The sequence below is a fragment of the Indicator indicator genome, chromosome 1, assembly GCF_027791375.1.
Source record: "Indicator indicator isolate 239-I01 chromosome 1, UM_Iind_1.1, whole genome shotgun sequence".
Lineage (NCBI taxonomy): Eukaryota > Metazoa > Chordata > Aves > Piciformes > Indicatoridae > Indicator > Indicator indicator.
Window position 1 is genome coordinate 113,696,404 of NC_072010.1, and position 17,043 is coordinate 113,713,446.

General features: G+C 49.3%; 1 protein-coding gene across 3 annotated transcripts in view; it reads right to left on the reverse strand.

Moving 5' to 3' along the window:
- Positions 1 to 3,915, reverse strand: part of RUNX1 (RUNX family transcription factor 1) — a 76,101-nt gene extending 72,186 nt beyond the window's left edge. For all 3 annotated transcript variants that reach the window (XM_054381282.1, XM_054381275.1, XM_054381268.1), the window contains exon 1: positions 3,646 to 3,915. In XM_054381282.1, coding sequence (XP_054237257.1) covers positions 3,646 to 3,915 — 270 coding nt within the window. The remainder of the gene's footprint in view (positions 1 to 3,645) is intronic.
- Between the last annotated feature and the right edge of the window lie 13,128 nt (positions 3,916 to 17,043).

A 17,043-nucleotide genomic window follows, 5' to 3' on the forward strand; every position in this document is an offset into this window, starting at 1 on the left:
GCAATGCAAATGTCTGCATGTTCATTTAAGGAAATAGACGCTCACATTTTGAGGAACGAAAAATCTTTGTGAATTCAGGGTCAGTTGTCTTTTACAGGATAAATATTCTAATTAATTGTTTTCAAATTACCCTGAAGGCAACCTCAGCAATAAGGCACACACAACAAAATATTAGAAGCAAGTATAAAAATTACACATCCCACAAAAAGAAACTAGAGTTAAAAGTCAGAGACAACAGAAACAGAAATACAAACATTTACATTAGAAAAAAGACTAAACAGATAAGCTGAGACTTGCTGACTGGAGTTATCTAGTTCTTTGTTGTACTCTTTAGCTCTTAAACATATGTATTTCCAAAGAAGCCAGAGGAGTATCAGAGTTGCAACACTGCTGGGTATCTAAATTACCTACTTCTGCCACATCAATCAAACAGAACTGGCCTTTTAAATAAGAATTAGATTCTTTCTAACAGTGTTTGGGCAGTCAATCTATATGGCATCTTACATTTATTATTTTCTAAGCTTCTCAGAATCTTTGTTTTAGGGGAGAAAAAAAAAGAGGAATGGAAATGATCATTCTAGTTTGAAGTAAAAACCTAAAAGATCAAAACATTATGAATGATTTTTTTTTTTAAGGAAACGTGAAGAGAAAATTCTTTACTGATGCAATGGTTGTTAGCAAATACTTGATAAAACTCAGGTCTTTTCTGACAGGTGCAAATAAGATAACTGGCATTACAGGAATGATGTGAACTGAATTTTTCTGGTTCTTGGTTCAAATGATCACAAAATTTACGTCTTTTAAAGTACCTTTGCAAATATTCAGTATTCAGTATGAAACCAATGCAATTGGTTTAGACGTGGCAAACTATTTCAAAACTCATTTCTCAGCAGTCGCACGGCAGGAGCGTTTGAAGGGAAGATGAAGTGCACCAGGAGTCCCAGCAAGCAGGTGCCTCCCAGCACAAAAGTTCAGGATCTCACAAGGAAACCCTCTCCTGTTTTTTGTTGTTGTTGTTTGTTTGTTTGGGCTATTTTTGTTGTTGTTTTGTGGGTTGTGTTTTTCTGGTGTTGTGGTTTTTTTTGGCGGGGGGGATGGGAGGTTGTGTTTGGCTATTTGTTGTTTGCGGGGGTTTGTTGCTATTGTTTGCTGGTTTGGTTTTTTTGGGGGGGTGTCTTGGGTTTTTGTTTGTTTAGATTTTTTTTCCTTGCATATTTCTGGGTTAAACCAGCTCAGTGTTACTAACGCTTACTTTGGAGCAACATCTGTTTGGAGAACTTGACCCTCTATTCTGTTTGCAGAAGTTGGAAGAGGGCTCGCTAGCTAAAACGGAGGGCTGCAGCAGCTGTGGAGGACAGAGGACGGGGAACGAGAGCAGCGTTTCATCTCTCTCGAAACCAGCTCCCGAGTTGGGCAATTTTCACACAACCAGCCTGCCGCCAGAAGTGCCCCCTGCCCGGAGAGGAGATGGGGACTGGGGCATCAGTCTCTGCCGGACTCCGCGGCTCCCGGCAATTCGGCACCGAGGCGAGCCGGGGCCGGTCGGCAGCACCGCTTTCGTCCGGCGGCTTGGGAAGCTGAGCAGGAGCGGAAAGAGCCACCGCTGGTCCCCGCGCTTCCCATTCCCCGCAGGGAGACGGCCGGCGCTAGGCACGGACACGCGTGGCACGGCGGGGAGTCTCCGCGGTCGCCTCCGGCCTTAGAGGACCCCTAGGAGAAACACCGTCCGCGTGTGGACGTTTTGGTTATCTCCCTTCCCGGCAGGGCGGAGTGGGTTCTCACGCCTGTTCTACACAGTAACTCTGCCTTCCAGGAGGAGAGCTTCCCGAGTAATTAGCAGCAGTTGCCTAGTGCGTGGGTGACAGTAAAGTCATTAATCTAAATGTGTGAATTTAGGAACTGACCGTGCCGATTAGTTCCTCCCTTTTCCCCCGACTCATATATGCGTAAACCAAGAAGACTCTCCAGACATAATAAAACTTTCCCCTGAAGTCGCCTCCTCGCCAGGATTTCCCAAAACTCTGGGAGATAAACTGATCCCCTTCTCCCTCGTTTCTTCTCCCCCCAAAAGCCATGGAAAGACTCGTGTCCGACAACCTTCAAAAAAGTTGTAGTGAGGCGGTCGGTGTTTAGCAGAGACCGCAAAAGAAAGCACGAACTTCACAAATCCCGATCCTAAATCTAACCCCGGGGGCTCCCAGAGAGCTGCATGTCTCTGCGGCTCCCACCTCGGTGAAAAGAATAACGAGAATAATTACCTTTTCCTTTCCCTGTTCGGAAGCGTATCTACATCAGTAGCATGAAAACCTGTACCTTCAACAAGTCAGCGATTGAGCCAAGTCAAAGGAGGGGATGAATTTTGCTTGAACCCGGGTAACGGGAAAGCAGGCCGCCTAAGGGCGCAGGCTTCTGCCGGGCTCTGCAAACAGGAGCCCAAGCGGCCGCAGAGTCTGACCAGGCTAGGCCCCGACGCTGATTATAATAAAATACAGCCCAAGAAAGGAAATGTGGCTGGGTTTTGTTTTTGTTTTGTTTTTATTTCGAAGAGCGCCTTGCAGCCTGGTGAGGTGAAGCCCTGCTCTTCAGGAGCGGGTGGCCGGCCGGTGGCCGCCGGGCGCTGCGCCGCGGGGCTGCCTGCGAAGGGACCCACCGCCGCTGCGTGAGGTCTGTTGTCGGCCCGGGGCTCCTTTTTTTAGCGGCGGGACGCCTGCACCCGTCTGCAACGGGCTGCGCCGGCAACTGGTCCCCAGGGAAGCCTAACACCTCCGGTTACCCTTTCTTTTTTTATTATTATCATCAAATTTCTTTTTCCCTTGCCCTGAGCCGCGCCTCACTATCAGGGTTATGAATGGGTAGAAGACAGAGGCAGCGACTGGAGGGATACTGCCCAGCCCACAGCATGCCCCAGCTGCCGCCTGTGCTCGCTCTTGCCCGGAGCCCGGGCGAGACTCACGGCGCTCCCGCTCACCCCGCGCCTTCTCACGCTGTCGAGACTTGTCACTCGCGACCGCGGAAGAAAGGAGAGAAGGAAGGAGGGAAGGAAGGAGGGAAGGAAGGAGGGAAGGAAGGAGGGAAGGAAGGAGGGAAGGAAGGAGGGAGGGAAGGAGGGAGGGAAGGAGGGAGGGAAGGAGGGAGGGAAGGAGGGAGGGAAGGAGGGAGGGAAGGAGGGAAGGAGGGAAAGAGGAGGGAAAGAAGGAGGGAGGGAAGGAGGGAGGGAACGAGGGAGGGAAGGAAGGAGGGAAGGAAAGAGCGAAGGAAGGAGAGAAGGAAGGAGGGAAGGAAGGAGAGAGGGAAGGACGGAGGGAAGGAGGGAAGGAAGGAAGGAGGAAAGGAAGGAAGGAGGGAAGGGAGGAGGAAAGGAAGGCAGAAAAGAAGGAGGAAGGGAAGGAGGAAAGGAAGGAGGAAAGGAAGGAGGAAAGGAAGGAGGGGAAGCAGGAGATGCAGGGTCGGCTGCGACCTACTGCCGGCCCCGACGGGGCCTCCCAGCCAGGGCAAGCCTGGCCGGTCCGGGTCTCGGTCCGGATGCGGATTCGAGCCCGATGTCGGAGGCTTGTGTCCCCCGCAACCGCGGGGCGCGCAACCTGATTTTCCATCCCCGCCGCCCCTGCCCCCAGAAGCGCGATTTTCAGTAGCTAGCAGACGTACCTTGAAGGCGATGGGCAGTGTCTTGTTGCAGCGCCAGTGGGTGGGCAGCACGGAGCAGAGGAAGTTAGGGCTGTCGGTGCGCACCAGCTCCCCGGGGTGGTCCGCCAGGACCTCCACCATGCTGCGGTCGGCGCTGCGCAGCTTCCCCGGCAAGGCGCCGCTGTGGTCGGCGCCGGGCAGCGGCAGCGGCTCGGTCATCTTCCCCGGGCTCAGCGTGGTGGAGGGCGGCGTGAAGCGGCGGCTGGTGCTGGTATCTACGGGGATACGCATCACAACAAGCCTTTTGAGTGAAAGACCTCCACAGAGTTTTTACAAAACAGCGAAACGAGCGTAACTCTTCAGCGATCTGCTCTCTGGGGACCAACATAAACGGATACAGGCTGAGGACCCGGGGGAAACTTGTTTCTATGCCAGTCCCCGAAGTTAATTTTTTGCTGAAGGCGGCTGAGATAGCGAGCACGCCGAGACTTAACTCTTGGCTTCCTGGCGCGGCGGAACAGATCACGTTAATCCGACAAGTGAAAAGGTCGTCCGTGCGGGGCTTTACCGCGACACCTGTGCATCTAGTTTGCGGCCGTGACACAAAAAGTTATCGGGCGAAAGCTCCTTCCAAACTCCCAAACACCGTGGTAAAAAAATAGGCAAGTCAAATACAAGACGCGGTCAGCAACACATGCAAAGCCTGGGCTTCCCAGAGAGTCAGTTGCGTATTAGTTTCTTCCAGGTGACTTCTTTATAGTCCCAAGACAAAACAAAATACATCAACCTCTTCCGTAGGCAAAAATCGCTCTTTAAGAGAGGGAAATTCGGGGTCAGTCTTCAGAGAAGGCAATACACGAACTAGACTTTCTGATCAAAGGTCAGCTGGCTACAACTTTATATACATATTCACATACACACACGCCCGCACACACACGTATACTCTACTTCATAAAATATTTACAATATAATCTGTAGAGAATTTAAACACAACAGGAATCCATTAATGTTCTCTGCGAGATTTTTTTTTCCCTAAGCAGCCTTGAAAATCAGCTTCAGTAGTTTGATTCGAGTTGCTCTAAGAGTAGTCGTGTCATGACCTTTCAATCATTCTTGCGCAAAAAGAAAAGCTCAGTGCACAGCATTCAAACTTTGAATCTGTCTTCTTTGCACTTGTCTTTGGTATAATATCTTTCATCAATTTAAAAAGAAAGGTCGCAGCCGATCGCAAGCTCTGAGGCTAAAAGGTCCACAGCTGAAAACTTAGGTTTGGGGATGTTGGTTAAATTGTGGGTTCCCTCTGTGGTTTTGTGTGTGCAACAGCGCTCTCTCTCTCTCACTCACGTCCTCCTCAGCAGTCAAACCACCAAGAGTCTGCAACAATTTCAGCAGTCATTGCCAATTCTCTCTCTCTTTTTTTTTTTTCCCCCAGTATTTGAGGCAATCTTCCCCTAACTCGGCCACAGGAACCGGCTGCTTAACAATATTTTAACCGCAGCAGGTGGAAGTCTGCTTTCGGAAACATTGCTTTTCTCTCGGCCGCCTCCAGCCAGCAGGATGGGTACTGCCAGCCTGCGCGGAGAGCCCCCACGCACACGCACACACTGAAAAGCAACCACACAGCAACAATAAACTAAAAAAAAAAAAAAAAAAACCACACGCACAAAAAAATCCCACTAAACCCAAAGTCCCCAAAAAACAACAACCCCAAAACCCACTACTTTTGAACGAGTGAAAGCTTTCCTTCCGCAAAAGAGGAGGTGGCGGTGAGCGGGGTGGAGGAGTCGCTGACCCCTACGGAGAGAGACGGAAAGAACTGGGACGGCTCAAAGCCCCGAAGTTGCCAGCCAGAGTTAGAAGTGACAGCTCCAGCCCAGACGACGGCTCAGAGAAAGGGCATTTCCAACAGCGGAGAGCTCTCGGGTCTTCACGTGAGACGCGGGGAAACGCAGAGGCCTCCTGCCGGCGGGCCGCCCACGGCGCCGGGGCTCTGCCGGGCCGTACCCTGCCGCTCTGCTCCGCGCCCCGCCGCACTGGGCTAGGCTGGGGTCCGCGCCGCCCGCCCGGCGCCCCGCCGCCCCGCGCCCGCCGCCGCCGCCGGGATGAATGGAGGTGGCCGGGAGCGAGTTGGCTGCGGCGGGCGGAGTGCGGAGGAATGTCATTCCCCCGGCTGCTTTGCATACGGGGAGGGCGCCGGCCAATCACGTCCCTTTCCGGGAGCTTCCAGGGCGCGGCCGCGGGCCAGGGGCTCCTGGAATTGGCGCGCCCGCAGCCGCCGCTACCGTGGGGCGCGGGGGTGAGCGCCGGGTCGGCGGGATACCGCGGACACCGCAATCGCGCACCCACGGGAGGGCCGCGGAATGCCGCTCCCCGAGCCCACCGCAAAGGCGCTGGCGGCGGGGCCCGCGCTTGCGGTTTGCCGAAGGGTGGTTAGGGCAGCCGCAGCTGCATGACTCCCGGTTCTGCCTGCCGCCGGTGCAGGTCCCGCTTGCCCTTCGCTTACAGACCACTCGCCCCTTTGGAGCGGCTGGTGCCCGCAAGGTGCTCGCAGCACTGCAGTCGGCGCCCCGGCACACGTCCATCGCCGTCCGCGCACGGTGCCGGGCAACCCCGCGAGCCCTCGGGCGACTCCCGGCGGCATTTGCTCCGGGACTCCTCTCATAAGGGGTACATCTGAATAGGTGGTCCCCGAGGCAACTGCCGCCAGGCTGGCGTCACCCGTCTGCTCGCTGCTTCCCGGTACCGCGGACAAGGACGCGGCTCCGAGAGGCGCTCATCGCTGTCCGGCATGTTTGGGCGGGCGCCGGGCCCAGCCCGGGGACATTCCCCATCCCAGCATAGCCTCGCCACCGGCCGGGCCTGCCGGCAGCACAGCGGAGACGAGGTCGGGCCGGCGAGCGGGCAGTGCCTTACGGGCAGCAGTGGGCCGCCGGCGCTTGCCCCGTAAGGCGGCCTGGGCTCATGGCCGGTAGCCGGGGTGCTGAGTGGAGGCACGGCTGCCCCTTTGGGCTGGGTTGTGCTTGGGTTTTCGGGTTTTGTGGGTTTCTTTTTCTTTTGTGCGTGTGTGTCTGCGTGTAGCGAATGTCGTAGTCTCGCCGCTGGCTTAACCCAGGCAGGGAACGGGGCGATCCCCGCCCGCAGCCGCCGTGGCGGTGGCTCTCCCTCCCATCCCCCCTCGCGGTCTTGGCAACAGCCTTGGGGTTCCCTTCAGGAAACTTCACACCCTTCGTCCTGACCGTGTCTCCTCTCCCTGCACAGCCGCCCCTCCCCACGGCCACCTCCGGGCCGCCGCCGTTCCCGCCAGCTCAGCAGCCGCCACGCTCCCCCGGGTACGGGCAGGCTTTGACGGGGACCGACAGCAGCGGCGACGGGGTGGGCGGGGGGCGGGTGAGAGCGGGACTGCGTGCGTGAGGTGGGCGTGGCGGCAAAGGGGACACCTCTGGGGCCTCCTTATGCCGCGGGGACCTGCGCTCCGAAACGGCTGCGGAGAGCTGGCCGGGGCTGCTGCACGCTGCCAGGCCTTGCGCAAGGCGGCGATGTCCCCGGCGGTGACTCTCGGTGCAGCTCTGCGGCAGGCCGGCAGAGGGGGCCCGCCGCCCGCCGTCGACCCTGCAGCGGTGAACGGAGAGGGGGAGCGCCACGAGGTGACCTCAGGATAGGGCTGTCGCTGACCGTCCGCCCTCGCAGAAGCTCAAGGGGGCTGCAGTCCCGCGGGAGACGCGACCTGCCGCATCCTCTGAGACTGTTCGGAGAGCCGTCTTGCTCGGCGGCTGGCCAGGAGGCTCCGGTACCCACCCCGAGCCGTCGCCGGCTTTCCGCTACCCCGGGGCGCACCGAAAGGGGCGAGGGCAGGGAAGGGAAGACCCTCAGTTTTGCCGACGCCCGCTTGGAAACGCTCTAGAGTTGCAGAAACGCGGTTTGGGCACTCTGCGACCTGGAGGTGTTGGAGCAGAGAGCAAGCTCCTGCCATTTACGCTGCCTGGTTTCCACTCAATTAAAGTGAGGGCAGGCTGCGTTCCCAGGTTGAGAGAAATCGGCTTTTGGCCTCATGCCGGGAAGAGGGATGCGCCGGGTGCCCTGCCGAGCTCCTTGCGCCGAGATCCGCGCAGCGCAAACTAAGTTAGGGAAGCGGCGCAGCCGCTTGCGAGCAAATTCATGGTAGAAGTGCCAAGTGCGAATTTCCTCTCGCCCCACCAGTGCAGTTCATGAGCCCTTTCACCTCTATGGTGACTTACAAAGCTTCGTCTGCCCGCTGCTGTCCTGCCGTCCCTTTGCGGGGCCGGGGGCCGGTAAGGCGGTGCCCATCCCGGGCTGCTCATCCGCGCCCGGGGCTGGCCCGCGGCGTCTCCTCGCCTGTCCTCCAAGCCGGAGGGTTGCGGCTTCGTCTTCTCATGACCTGCCCCCATGTTTCCCCTCCTTCTTCTCTGCCATGGACACGGGGCAGGTTACCTGTGCCCCCCCTCCTCTCCCGAAGCGCTGCGGTAGGATCGCTAATCGGGCAGAGGAGCGCGGATCAGCCCTACCGCCGCGCTTAGCAACATGTCCCTGGTTTAAGCAGGCGAGTTTGGTACAGAAAACTATTTCACACCAAGTTTCTATGGAGTTTCTATGGTTTGAGTGTGGGGTTTATTTTCTTTCTTTCTTCTCCCCCTCCTCCCTCTCCCCCCCATCCGCCGTCTCTTACACGGCTCCTTTCTTGTATGAAATTATCCCGAAGGACAGTTTTCCTTCTGAAAAAATAAATAGGCAAATGGCTGTTACAAACTACAGTTTAAAATCCATCTGGGATATATTAGTGGCCGATAGCTTTTTTACAGGCATTGTAGTAATAAGTTATTTTACTGATCTCAATGAATCTACATATATCGCCTAAAATGTGGAAACATAGCGTTTGGCTTTTTTTTTTTTTCCCTTTTTTTTTTAAAAATCAAGCGATAGGGCTTGTTTTACATTTAAATTCATGAATATGTTGGTCTGAATTTCACTCGCCGCTTTTAATCTTGTCTTAATCTGAACTCCTGTCATGGTCTTGTGTGAGTGACTGCTTTTGGAACTAAGCTGTTGACTTGGTCGAAACCACAACAACTCTTTATGATAAATGCAAAACAAACCCCATCTATTACACAGATGGGTAGTCGTAAAGGCATAAAATGCTACGATTTAGCAGAAAATACCACATGGTTATAGTTTTCTGTAATTTAGTAGCGTTATCAGTGTTGAGATGAGGGACGTTAATGTAGACTAAAGGTGACAGTATTCTTTTTTTCCCTTTTATTTCCTTTTTTTTTTTTAATTGCATAGAAGCCAGCTTTTGCCAAGTAAGTTAAGGAGTTAAGGGTAGACAGAAAATAACGTGGTGAGAATATTTTGATTCAACACGAGATATGTATTTTACAAGCCCGTTATCCCTAGCTACACATCGGTTGTTGGTTTTCTTTGCTTTTCTTTATTTTCCCCCGTTTGTTTAGCTAATTCAATTTATCATCTTCCTGATAATTTTAATTTTACATGACAAAGAGGAACTCTCATAGGTACTTGCTGTCCCTTTACTATATCTTGTGTAGATACTTTGGAAGAATAGGAGTTAATTAGCAGCTTGCGGGGATAATAGTGATGAGGCAAAGTAAGGCGACGGTGCAGGGTATTTAAAGCTGATGCTGCTTCTCACATAGTCAGACTTTTTAGCATGCCTAGTGCTAAGACTTGCGCTCGGGCACTCAGTCTTTTCTGCAGGAATCCTTTTGAAGCGGGAATCGTAACTTTACCAATTCACATTCTATACTGCTTACATTTGTATTTTGACATCAATTCATTACAGCCGTAAACAAACCACAAGTGAATCTCTATCTACCATGCCTTGCCTCTGTCATGCAGGATTACTCGACCACAAAGCACCGAGTTTTTTACCTAATACAGTTAAGCTAAAGATTCGGAAATAGGAGAGGGAGCAACAGTTTAGGGATGAATTTTAAACAGCCTAAATTGCAAAGGTTGAATTAGAGCCTGAACAAAATGTGAGTTCCCACTGCGCAGGTAAATATTTCCTGGCCAAGGAGGCAGCAATGGGTTTGATTTGTGTGGGAGAGGAGAAAGCTTGCACAAGGCAGGTGAAAAACAGTTGTTGAAGGAGAAAAAAAAAAAAAAAAGGCAGACCTTAGTTAGCACAAACTGAGAGAACTGGCCACAGACCCTGCTTTTGTCACTTAGAAATGTGCCCAACCTCATTCTTAGCACTTCAATAGAAATCTCTTTGGGGAGTACAATTACATATGCACTTAATTGCGTGGATCATCTGGGCTTAATGTGGCATTATTCAATGGGTCATCTCCTACCTCTTGCACCTGAATTCATGTCATAGGTGTATTAAGACCCTCTTAGAGATGTCTATAGTGGCATAAGTGTGCCTTGCTTCTTTTAGTGATGAATCAGTGGAGCAATGCCTGAGAATGAAATTTGTGGGATCAAGCTTCTGACTTGTCCCTGCAAATATTTATTGCATAGCAGTTACCATCATGAGTGATTCCACTGACTGACCTGAAAAAAAGTCACTATAGTGATATATGAAATTATTTTTTGACTGCTGAAGTAATGAAACATTGCACAGAGAAAAGCAGCAGACAGACTTAAGATTCTTAATTCCTGCAGCAATCTCTCAGACACAATGAAATATCAGTATTTCATCCCTGCTTGTAAAATGCACATATGATGACACCAAGAATGAGACATGAGGTGGCCATCAGGGAAGTGTGGACAGGACTACACAGGTGTATGCTGTCTAGCTTCTCTTCTTTCCAGGGAGGGAGAAGTGCCTAAACCCCTTCAGGGATCTGGTCTTTGATCTCTGTTAACTGATACAGGATTATTCACTCTGGAAGCTGTGAAACTGGCTACAGATCAGTCTATGCAAAGCAGAGGGGTTGTGAGGAAAGATGAAATAACACATATCTGTTCAATATCTTTAACCTGGGCATCTAATTACATGTGACCTGAGTTTGCCACTGAAGAAGTTCCTGAGGACTCTCCATTCTCTTTATGACTGCCAGGTGATAATGATGCAAAAGCCTGTCTTGTTCTTCCTTGGCAGAAGCTGAGCCTTTTTCTTTTGAAATTGGACAGAGCAATCCATGTGCTTGTTACTCAAAATATTTTAGAAGATAGACGTGACTCCTGTTTTGAGGATGTAGGGAATGGTTTGCCTAAATAGTCAGCCTGTTACTAGGACATGGACCTACATATGGAGGCAGCTCCCTTTTTCCATTTCACATTCTTCCTCACTCAGAAACTGAAACCCAGAGAGCTGCGTCTCAGTCAACTAAAACTATCATCTGGTGGCAGCAATGGGCAGGGAGCAGGGTGCAAACATGAAAGGACAATCTTCAGGAGAGGCTAAACTGTTAATTTGCATCCAGCATTAACCTCAGCTTTGTAGGTCCTTCTAGGGTTTTGCTGGGTGAAGGAATGAACCAAGCCAACAGCCAAAGGAGGAGCTCAGAGTTGGCAAAGCCCCAGAAGGATAGGTGGTAAAATGAGATTCATCTGACTCTTCCTACCAGCATGGATGCAATCTCAATGGCTGGCACGGCAATGCACCCAACTGTGTGACTGATGCAGCACTTCATGAGTGCTACCACCCCTGGTGACATTTCTCCACAATACTCCTCCTCTCCATTTCCTCAATGGGAAAGCAGCCTGTGTTCATGCCCTCCCTCACTTACCCTGGCTCAGCTTTGCTAGGAGATTTTTTTAAGGTCCAAAGCTAAGGCTGGGCTCATTCTTGTGCTCACCTGCTGTGTGTGTCAGCTTGCTGCTAGTACCTAGAGTCAGGGGCCACAGCACCAGGCAGAGGGTGCTTCTCTCCTCCTCTATTTTGTGTGAAGCATCCCAATATGGCTTTAAAGATACTTTCTATACCAGTGGGGCAGTTTTCTTCTTGGTCCTACGTGGCTGTTGAAAAATGTATGAGTAGGAGTGGAGAGTGGGTTAAAGCTTCCACTGCAAAACCACCTTTCAGTGGTTTGTCTTTTGTACAGTTGTCATACCTGTGGCCCAGACGTGTGAAAGGCATCAATGTGCAGTTATGATGCAACACATTTTGCCTTCCTCAAAGTGAAATTTGGGTACTTGGTGCATGATAAGGAGAGAAAGGCTATCTGGAAGCACAGAAACAGAGGGCTCACATCTAGAGATGAGGGAGCACTCAATCTTATTTTCCCAGCCCTTAGATCCCAGGAAGAGCAATGGGTTTAGTTCTGGCCACTGTGTTACTGGCTGTATATCAGCGAATGAGAAAGATTACAGAGAAGGGCAGCTGCAGTGATTAAAGGTCTGGGAGGAACTACCTATAAGGAAAGATTAAAGGAATTAAATAGATACATATAATTTAGGGCAAAAAGGAAGCCAAGGGGACAGCATGACTGTGGTTTACAACTACATGAAAGACAACTATGAAAAGGATGAGGAGGGACTGTTTTCATTACTTAAAAATGATAAGACAAGAAATAACAGAAGCCAACTGAAGTAAAACGAGTTCAGTTTTAAGAGCAGGGGCAACACTGGTTCTCAGATCAAATAGGCAGGAGAATATGCTCTCAGGGAAGCTTCAGATTCAACATGACTTGAACTTTTCAAGTCAGAGCTTGACAAGCACCTTGGAGGGGAAAGTTTAAGAAACAGTAGAAGCAAAGCCAAAAAGCACTGGGGTGTACCTCATGACCTAGAAGCCCAGATGATTTTGAGGCCATTCTAGAGGGCTGCAGAAAACAAACACACACAAACATTCAGAGCTTTTGGACCATTTCTTTCTCTGCACAGCTCAAAATTAAAAGGAGGATTGGGGGGAGGCTAAGCATGGAAAATTAGTCATTTAACATGAGTCTGCTGTGGCTGATCCCTAGAGGAGAAACCAATTACTTGAAATAGTTGGGAGTATGGGGTGGAGAAGGGAATGGAAATTGTTGAAAAACTGCCATCTGGTATAAGTGCTTGCTGGTTTGGAGACTTAAAAAATACACACTGTGTGCCATTATACTATGCTCGTTACAGGCCTAGATGAATGCAGATAACATCACCCACACCTAGTATTTTCTGTAGCATTTTATGTACTCAGGTTCACATCATAACAACCTCCAGCACTAATTGTAGCATTTGGGCTTTTGATCTTCTGATCTGGTAGGAACACTCTGGGTACCCTGTACCAGAAAGTGGTGGACAGAAAAATATCCATCTGCTTTGGTTCCAGGATATTTAAAAGGAGCAGTAAATCTGACCCAACAGCTGTGGCATAAGGAGGATTTTGCAGATGCCACAGAATTAATATAGCTACTTTATTTCCCTCTCCAGCCCCTCTGAAGGTAAGAGCATGCTGCTGGAGCAGGAGCTGCAGGTGTGCTGTCAGCTGCCCCTAAGTGCTCTGGACAGCTTGATTTGTATTGAAGGAGCCCTGGTGATACTTTGATTTGTGCTAGGAGCTGTGCAGGTGAATTTCCCTCCCATGCCCCAGACTTTTCTCCTGACTGAGCAAAGAGAGATTAAGCTCACTGAATGTACTCAGCCTACAAAAGAAAATTCACTATAGCCACGGTGCTAATAAGCAAAATGTAACAATAGCATTCACACTGCATCAGATCCAAATGACTTGCTATGGGCTTGCCTTTCTCAGGATCAACTTGCTTCATTTTCAGTCAAAATTAAGTATAAATTTTAAATCATTGCAAAAGTTCGTATAGGGTCATAAGCAGGAGATTGAAAACCTTGGTGCATTCTTGGGACAAAGCTCCTTCCCTAGGCACCCCCATTTCACTTTACTGCTGACATGGGAAGTTCTGGGGTATCATCTGTCACTTCTTGACTGAGAGGCTTTCACTCTGCCATTGAAAAAAAAGCCTCAATTACAGGAAAGTTTTATGACATAAACATTGTTTTTCATCAAATAAATGAGAGATATTTAAACTTTATACAGAAGCCTGAGTCACTGTTAACTTTGCTCCAACTTTGAGACAGTTAAATTAATACAGAAAGATCTTTAAATTAAAAAATATCCTCCCATTATCCCTCTGCATAAGGGATTCATCCTTCTGGTCAACAGAATGGGGAGATGCTTGGATCCTAAGGAAAAGAAGCTCCTGACAGCACAACAGAAAGGAAGAAAGATTGTTTCCAGAGGAGGCTCCCTCCCTCCTAGGCTTACCAGGAGGGAAGTTGTGATCTCACAACACTTTGGAGTGGTGTTAACAGCTAGGAGAAATAAGGATGCTAACTTCATACTTTTTCTTCTTCCTACATTACTTTCACCATTTAGAAATTGTGAGAGACTAGAACAATGAAATAGGAAGCATTCAGAAGAAAATGATAATGTTATTGCCAGTATGACATTGTGATGGTTGTGTCAGCAGGTGATATTATTAGGAAAGCCCTTCAGTGAATGGATGGCTTCTCTGCTGCTCATGTCCCATCCTGCCCTTCATCTCCTGTTTTTAAGGGTCAGGAGGTGTTTCATTCCTCTTTTGCCATTTTCTCTTGTTCCATCACCCATTTTGGTAAGGTAAATGCTTGTAGCTCAGTCATTGCTCACGTGGGAATGCACATAACATTGACTTACAGAATATCATGCAGAAAAGGGTTTTGCTTGTGAGCCATTAGGGGCATCATGCTTGGGACTTTCACTGCAACATCCCTTGATCAAACTGGGGATGGAGGAAGAAAAGCCTGACTGAAATGCTATGATACTATTAACCATGCTCAGTTCTACTAATGCATTCTCACAGCCACAGATGAAGCCACAGGATAATCTCCTAAATTGCTTCTTCTCCACGTAACATTCCAACTGTGCCTGACCCTGCCTTAGCAGGTCTGAGCCTGGATATGCTGGTGTCATCCCTGGGAGCAGTCTCCCTGTACAGCCCAGCTCATCAGCTGTGGGGTGTGTGGGATGGCAATTAGAAAAGATTCAGAAAGACATGTCAGACTCTCTAGAGATAGACCTTAATGACAGTAAATATGAAGAGAAAAGCATTTGGAGAATTTTGGTCCTGATTAATAATAAAAATTTCAGCTAAAAGGTACCAATTCTAAGGTTAACACCAACATTTGCTAAACGGCCACATAAAATCCTCTGCTGAACTTCACCCAATAAGATGCATTTGCACTTTTAGGCTAAGCATGTGCTTACAGGACAAGGCTGAGGAGAGAGCAGGATGCACTATGACTAGTTTTATCTTTTTGTAAGGTAATAATTCTTCTTTCAGTTCAATAGGAAGAAGAGTTTTCTAGAAAAAAAATGTGTGTGAGATGCTGTATGCAAGATGCACACATCCAGTGTTGTAAGACTTCACTATCAGGTTCTCAGGACTGTGGGTAGATTCTGAATGTTACTTGCTTTTGGCAATCCTGTAGGAAAAGGACCTGATGCTCAGGTGGTCTTACTGGCAAAGAAATGCCTGTGCCAACCAACTGGCAGTGATGCCTGTGTATAGTTGATGAAACTCTGTCTTGGGATGTTTCTGTGTATGTCTCTCTTGGGTTGCCCTAGGGTTTGTAAATGACAAGTCTAGTTATATATATTGCCCTTCTCTAAAATCTTGCACAACTGATCCCACAGTGGCACAAGCACGGGAGGTAGGAGGTCTGCAGATCAGATTCTGCACTCCTTTCAAAATATGCCCTCACCAGAGCCAAAAGACACCAAAATTACTCAGCAGGTTTATTCTTTGTGATACTCTTCATAGCATCTCACTTCCCCTTAGGTTCTTTCAGTACCACAGTAACAGTTTAACACATAAAACTGTTTTACAATTTGATTCTTTTAGGGGACTTCCACTATTTGATTATTTTAAGGGACTCCTAAGCTGATGCAAATGTTTGCAGGAACCATCAGTGTCAATCAGTTAAACAAGGACTTTCCAAGAAGGTCTACAGGGTGAATTGACAGTCTCAACCACCTGTGTGACCCAGGGAGGAGGTCTGCAATGAGCATCATCTGGGGCAAAGCCAGACCTCCAGAGTCTGCCCTGGGAACTTGTGTGTGGAGCAGCACACAGGATGAGCATGTAATGGAGACTCTTGCTCCGACTGAGGCAGAAGATAGCATTTCCAGGGCTGTCAGTTTGACATCCCTTACCACCAGTAATTTGACTTAAAACAGGTGTGAATAATTGCTACAAAAATGTTACTTTGTTTCAATGGAAATAATCACTGCTCCTCTTGGGTGGTTTTTTCTTAAGCATTTTTAATTTACCAGCTGTGTCATCTACTGCCTTTGATCTCAACCACAGATCTCCCTCAGGTCATAATGAGGTGCAACTTCATATCAAAGCCTCCTCCCTCATTTGTCCAAGATGAAATCAGTGCATGCCAGCCATGAAACAGAGTGATCCAAGGAGAGGAAGGAAGCAGCTGAGGTGAGTCAGGTCCCCCCATGCACCCCAAAAGGGGATGCTGAAGTAATCCTGTGCCCCTTGCCCCTTCCTTCTGATGCTTCCTTGTACCTAGACAGTGATATTGGTGGCTTAAAATCTGAGTCTGAGCCATCAATGTGAACTTGCAGCACAGCAAGCCAGTCACATCCTGGACTGCATCAAAAGAAGTGTGACCACCAGACTGAAGGTGATTCTCCCCCTCTACTCCACTCTTGTGACACCTCACCTGGAGGTGTAAGAAAGACATGGACCTCCTTGTGCGGGTCCAGAGGAGGGCCATGAAAATGATCAGGGGGCTGGGTGCACTTTTCCTGTGAGGACAGACTGAGAGAACTGGGGTTGTCCAGTCTGGAGAAGAGAAGGCTCTGGGGAGACCTTACAGTGGCCTGCCAGTATTTAAAGGGAATCTAAAGGAAAGATGGAGATGGACTCTTCTTATCAGGGAGTTTAATGATAGAATGAGGGGTAGTGGTTTTAAATAGGAAGAGAGTGGCTTTAGATTAGCTATTAGCAAGAAATTCTTTACTGTGAGGGTAGTGAAACCTTGGAAAACATTGCTCAGAGAAGTTGCGGATGACCCATTCCTGGTAAAGTTCAAAGCCAGGCTGGATCAGGCTTTAAGCAACCTGATGCCATGGAAGGTGTCCCTGCCCATAGCAGAGGGGATGGAACTGGATGATCTTTAAGGTTCTTTCCAGCTCAATCTATTCTGTGATTCTATGCTGGCCAGGTTTTCCTCCCATGGCCTGGAAGTGCCATGCAGTAGGATGATGATCTAGCATAGCTTAACAAAACCCAATGCCCCCTGTCTCTCCCAGGCTATAAAATCTTCCACGAGCCTGGTTTTCTGCCTCCTCAATTCTAGCTGTGAGGCCTTGATTTGTGTCAGGGTAGGTGAGAACAAAAACTGTAATTCCAGGCCTTTAACTTCAGTCTTGCTACAAATCTTCCATGAAACAGAGCCTAGCCTTGTAGAAGATTCAAGAGCATGAAATATTCTTGGCAG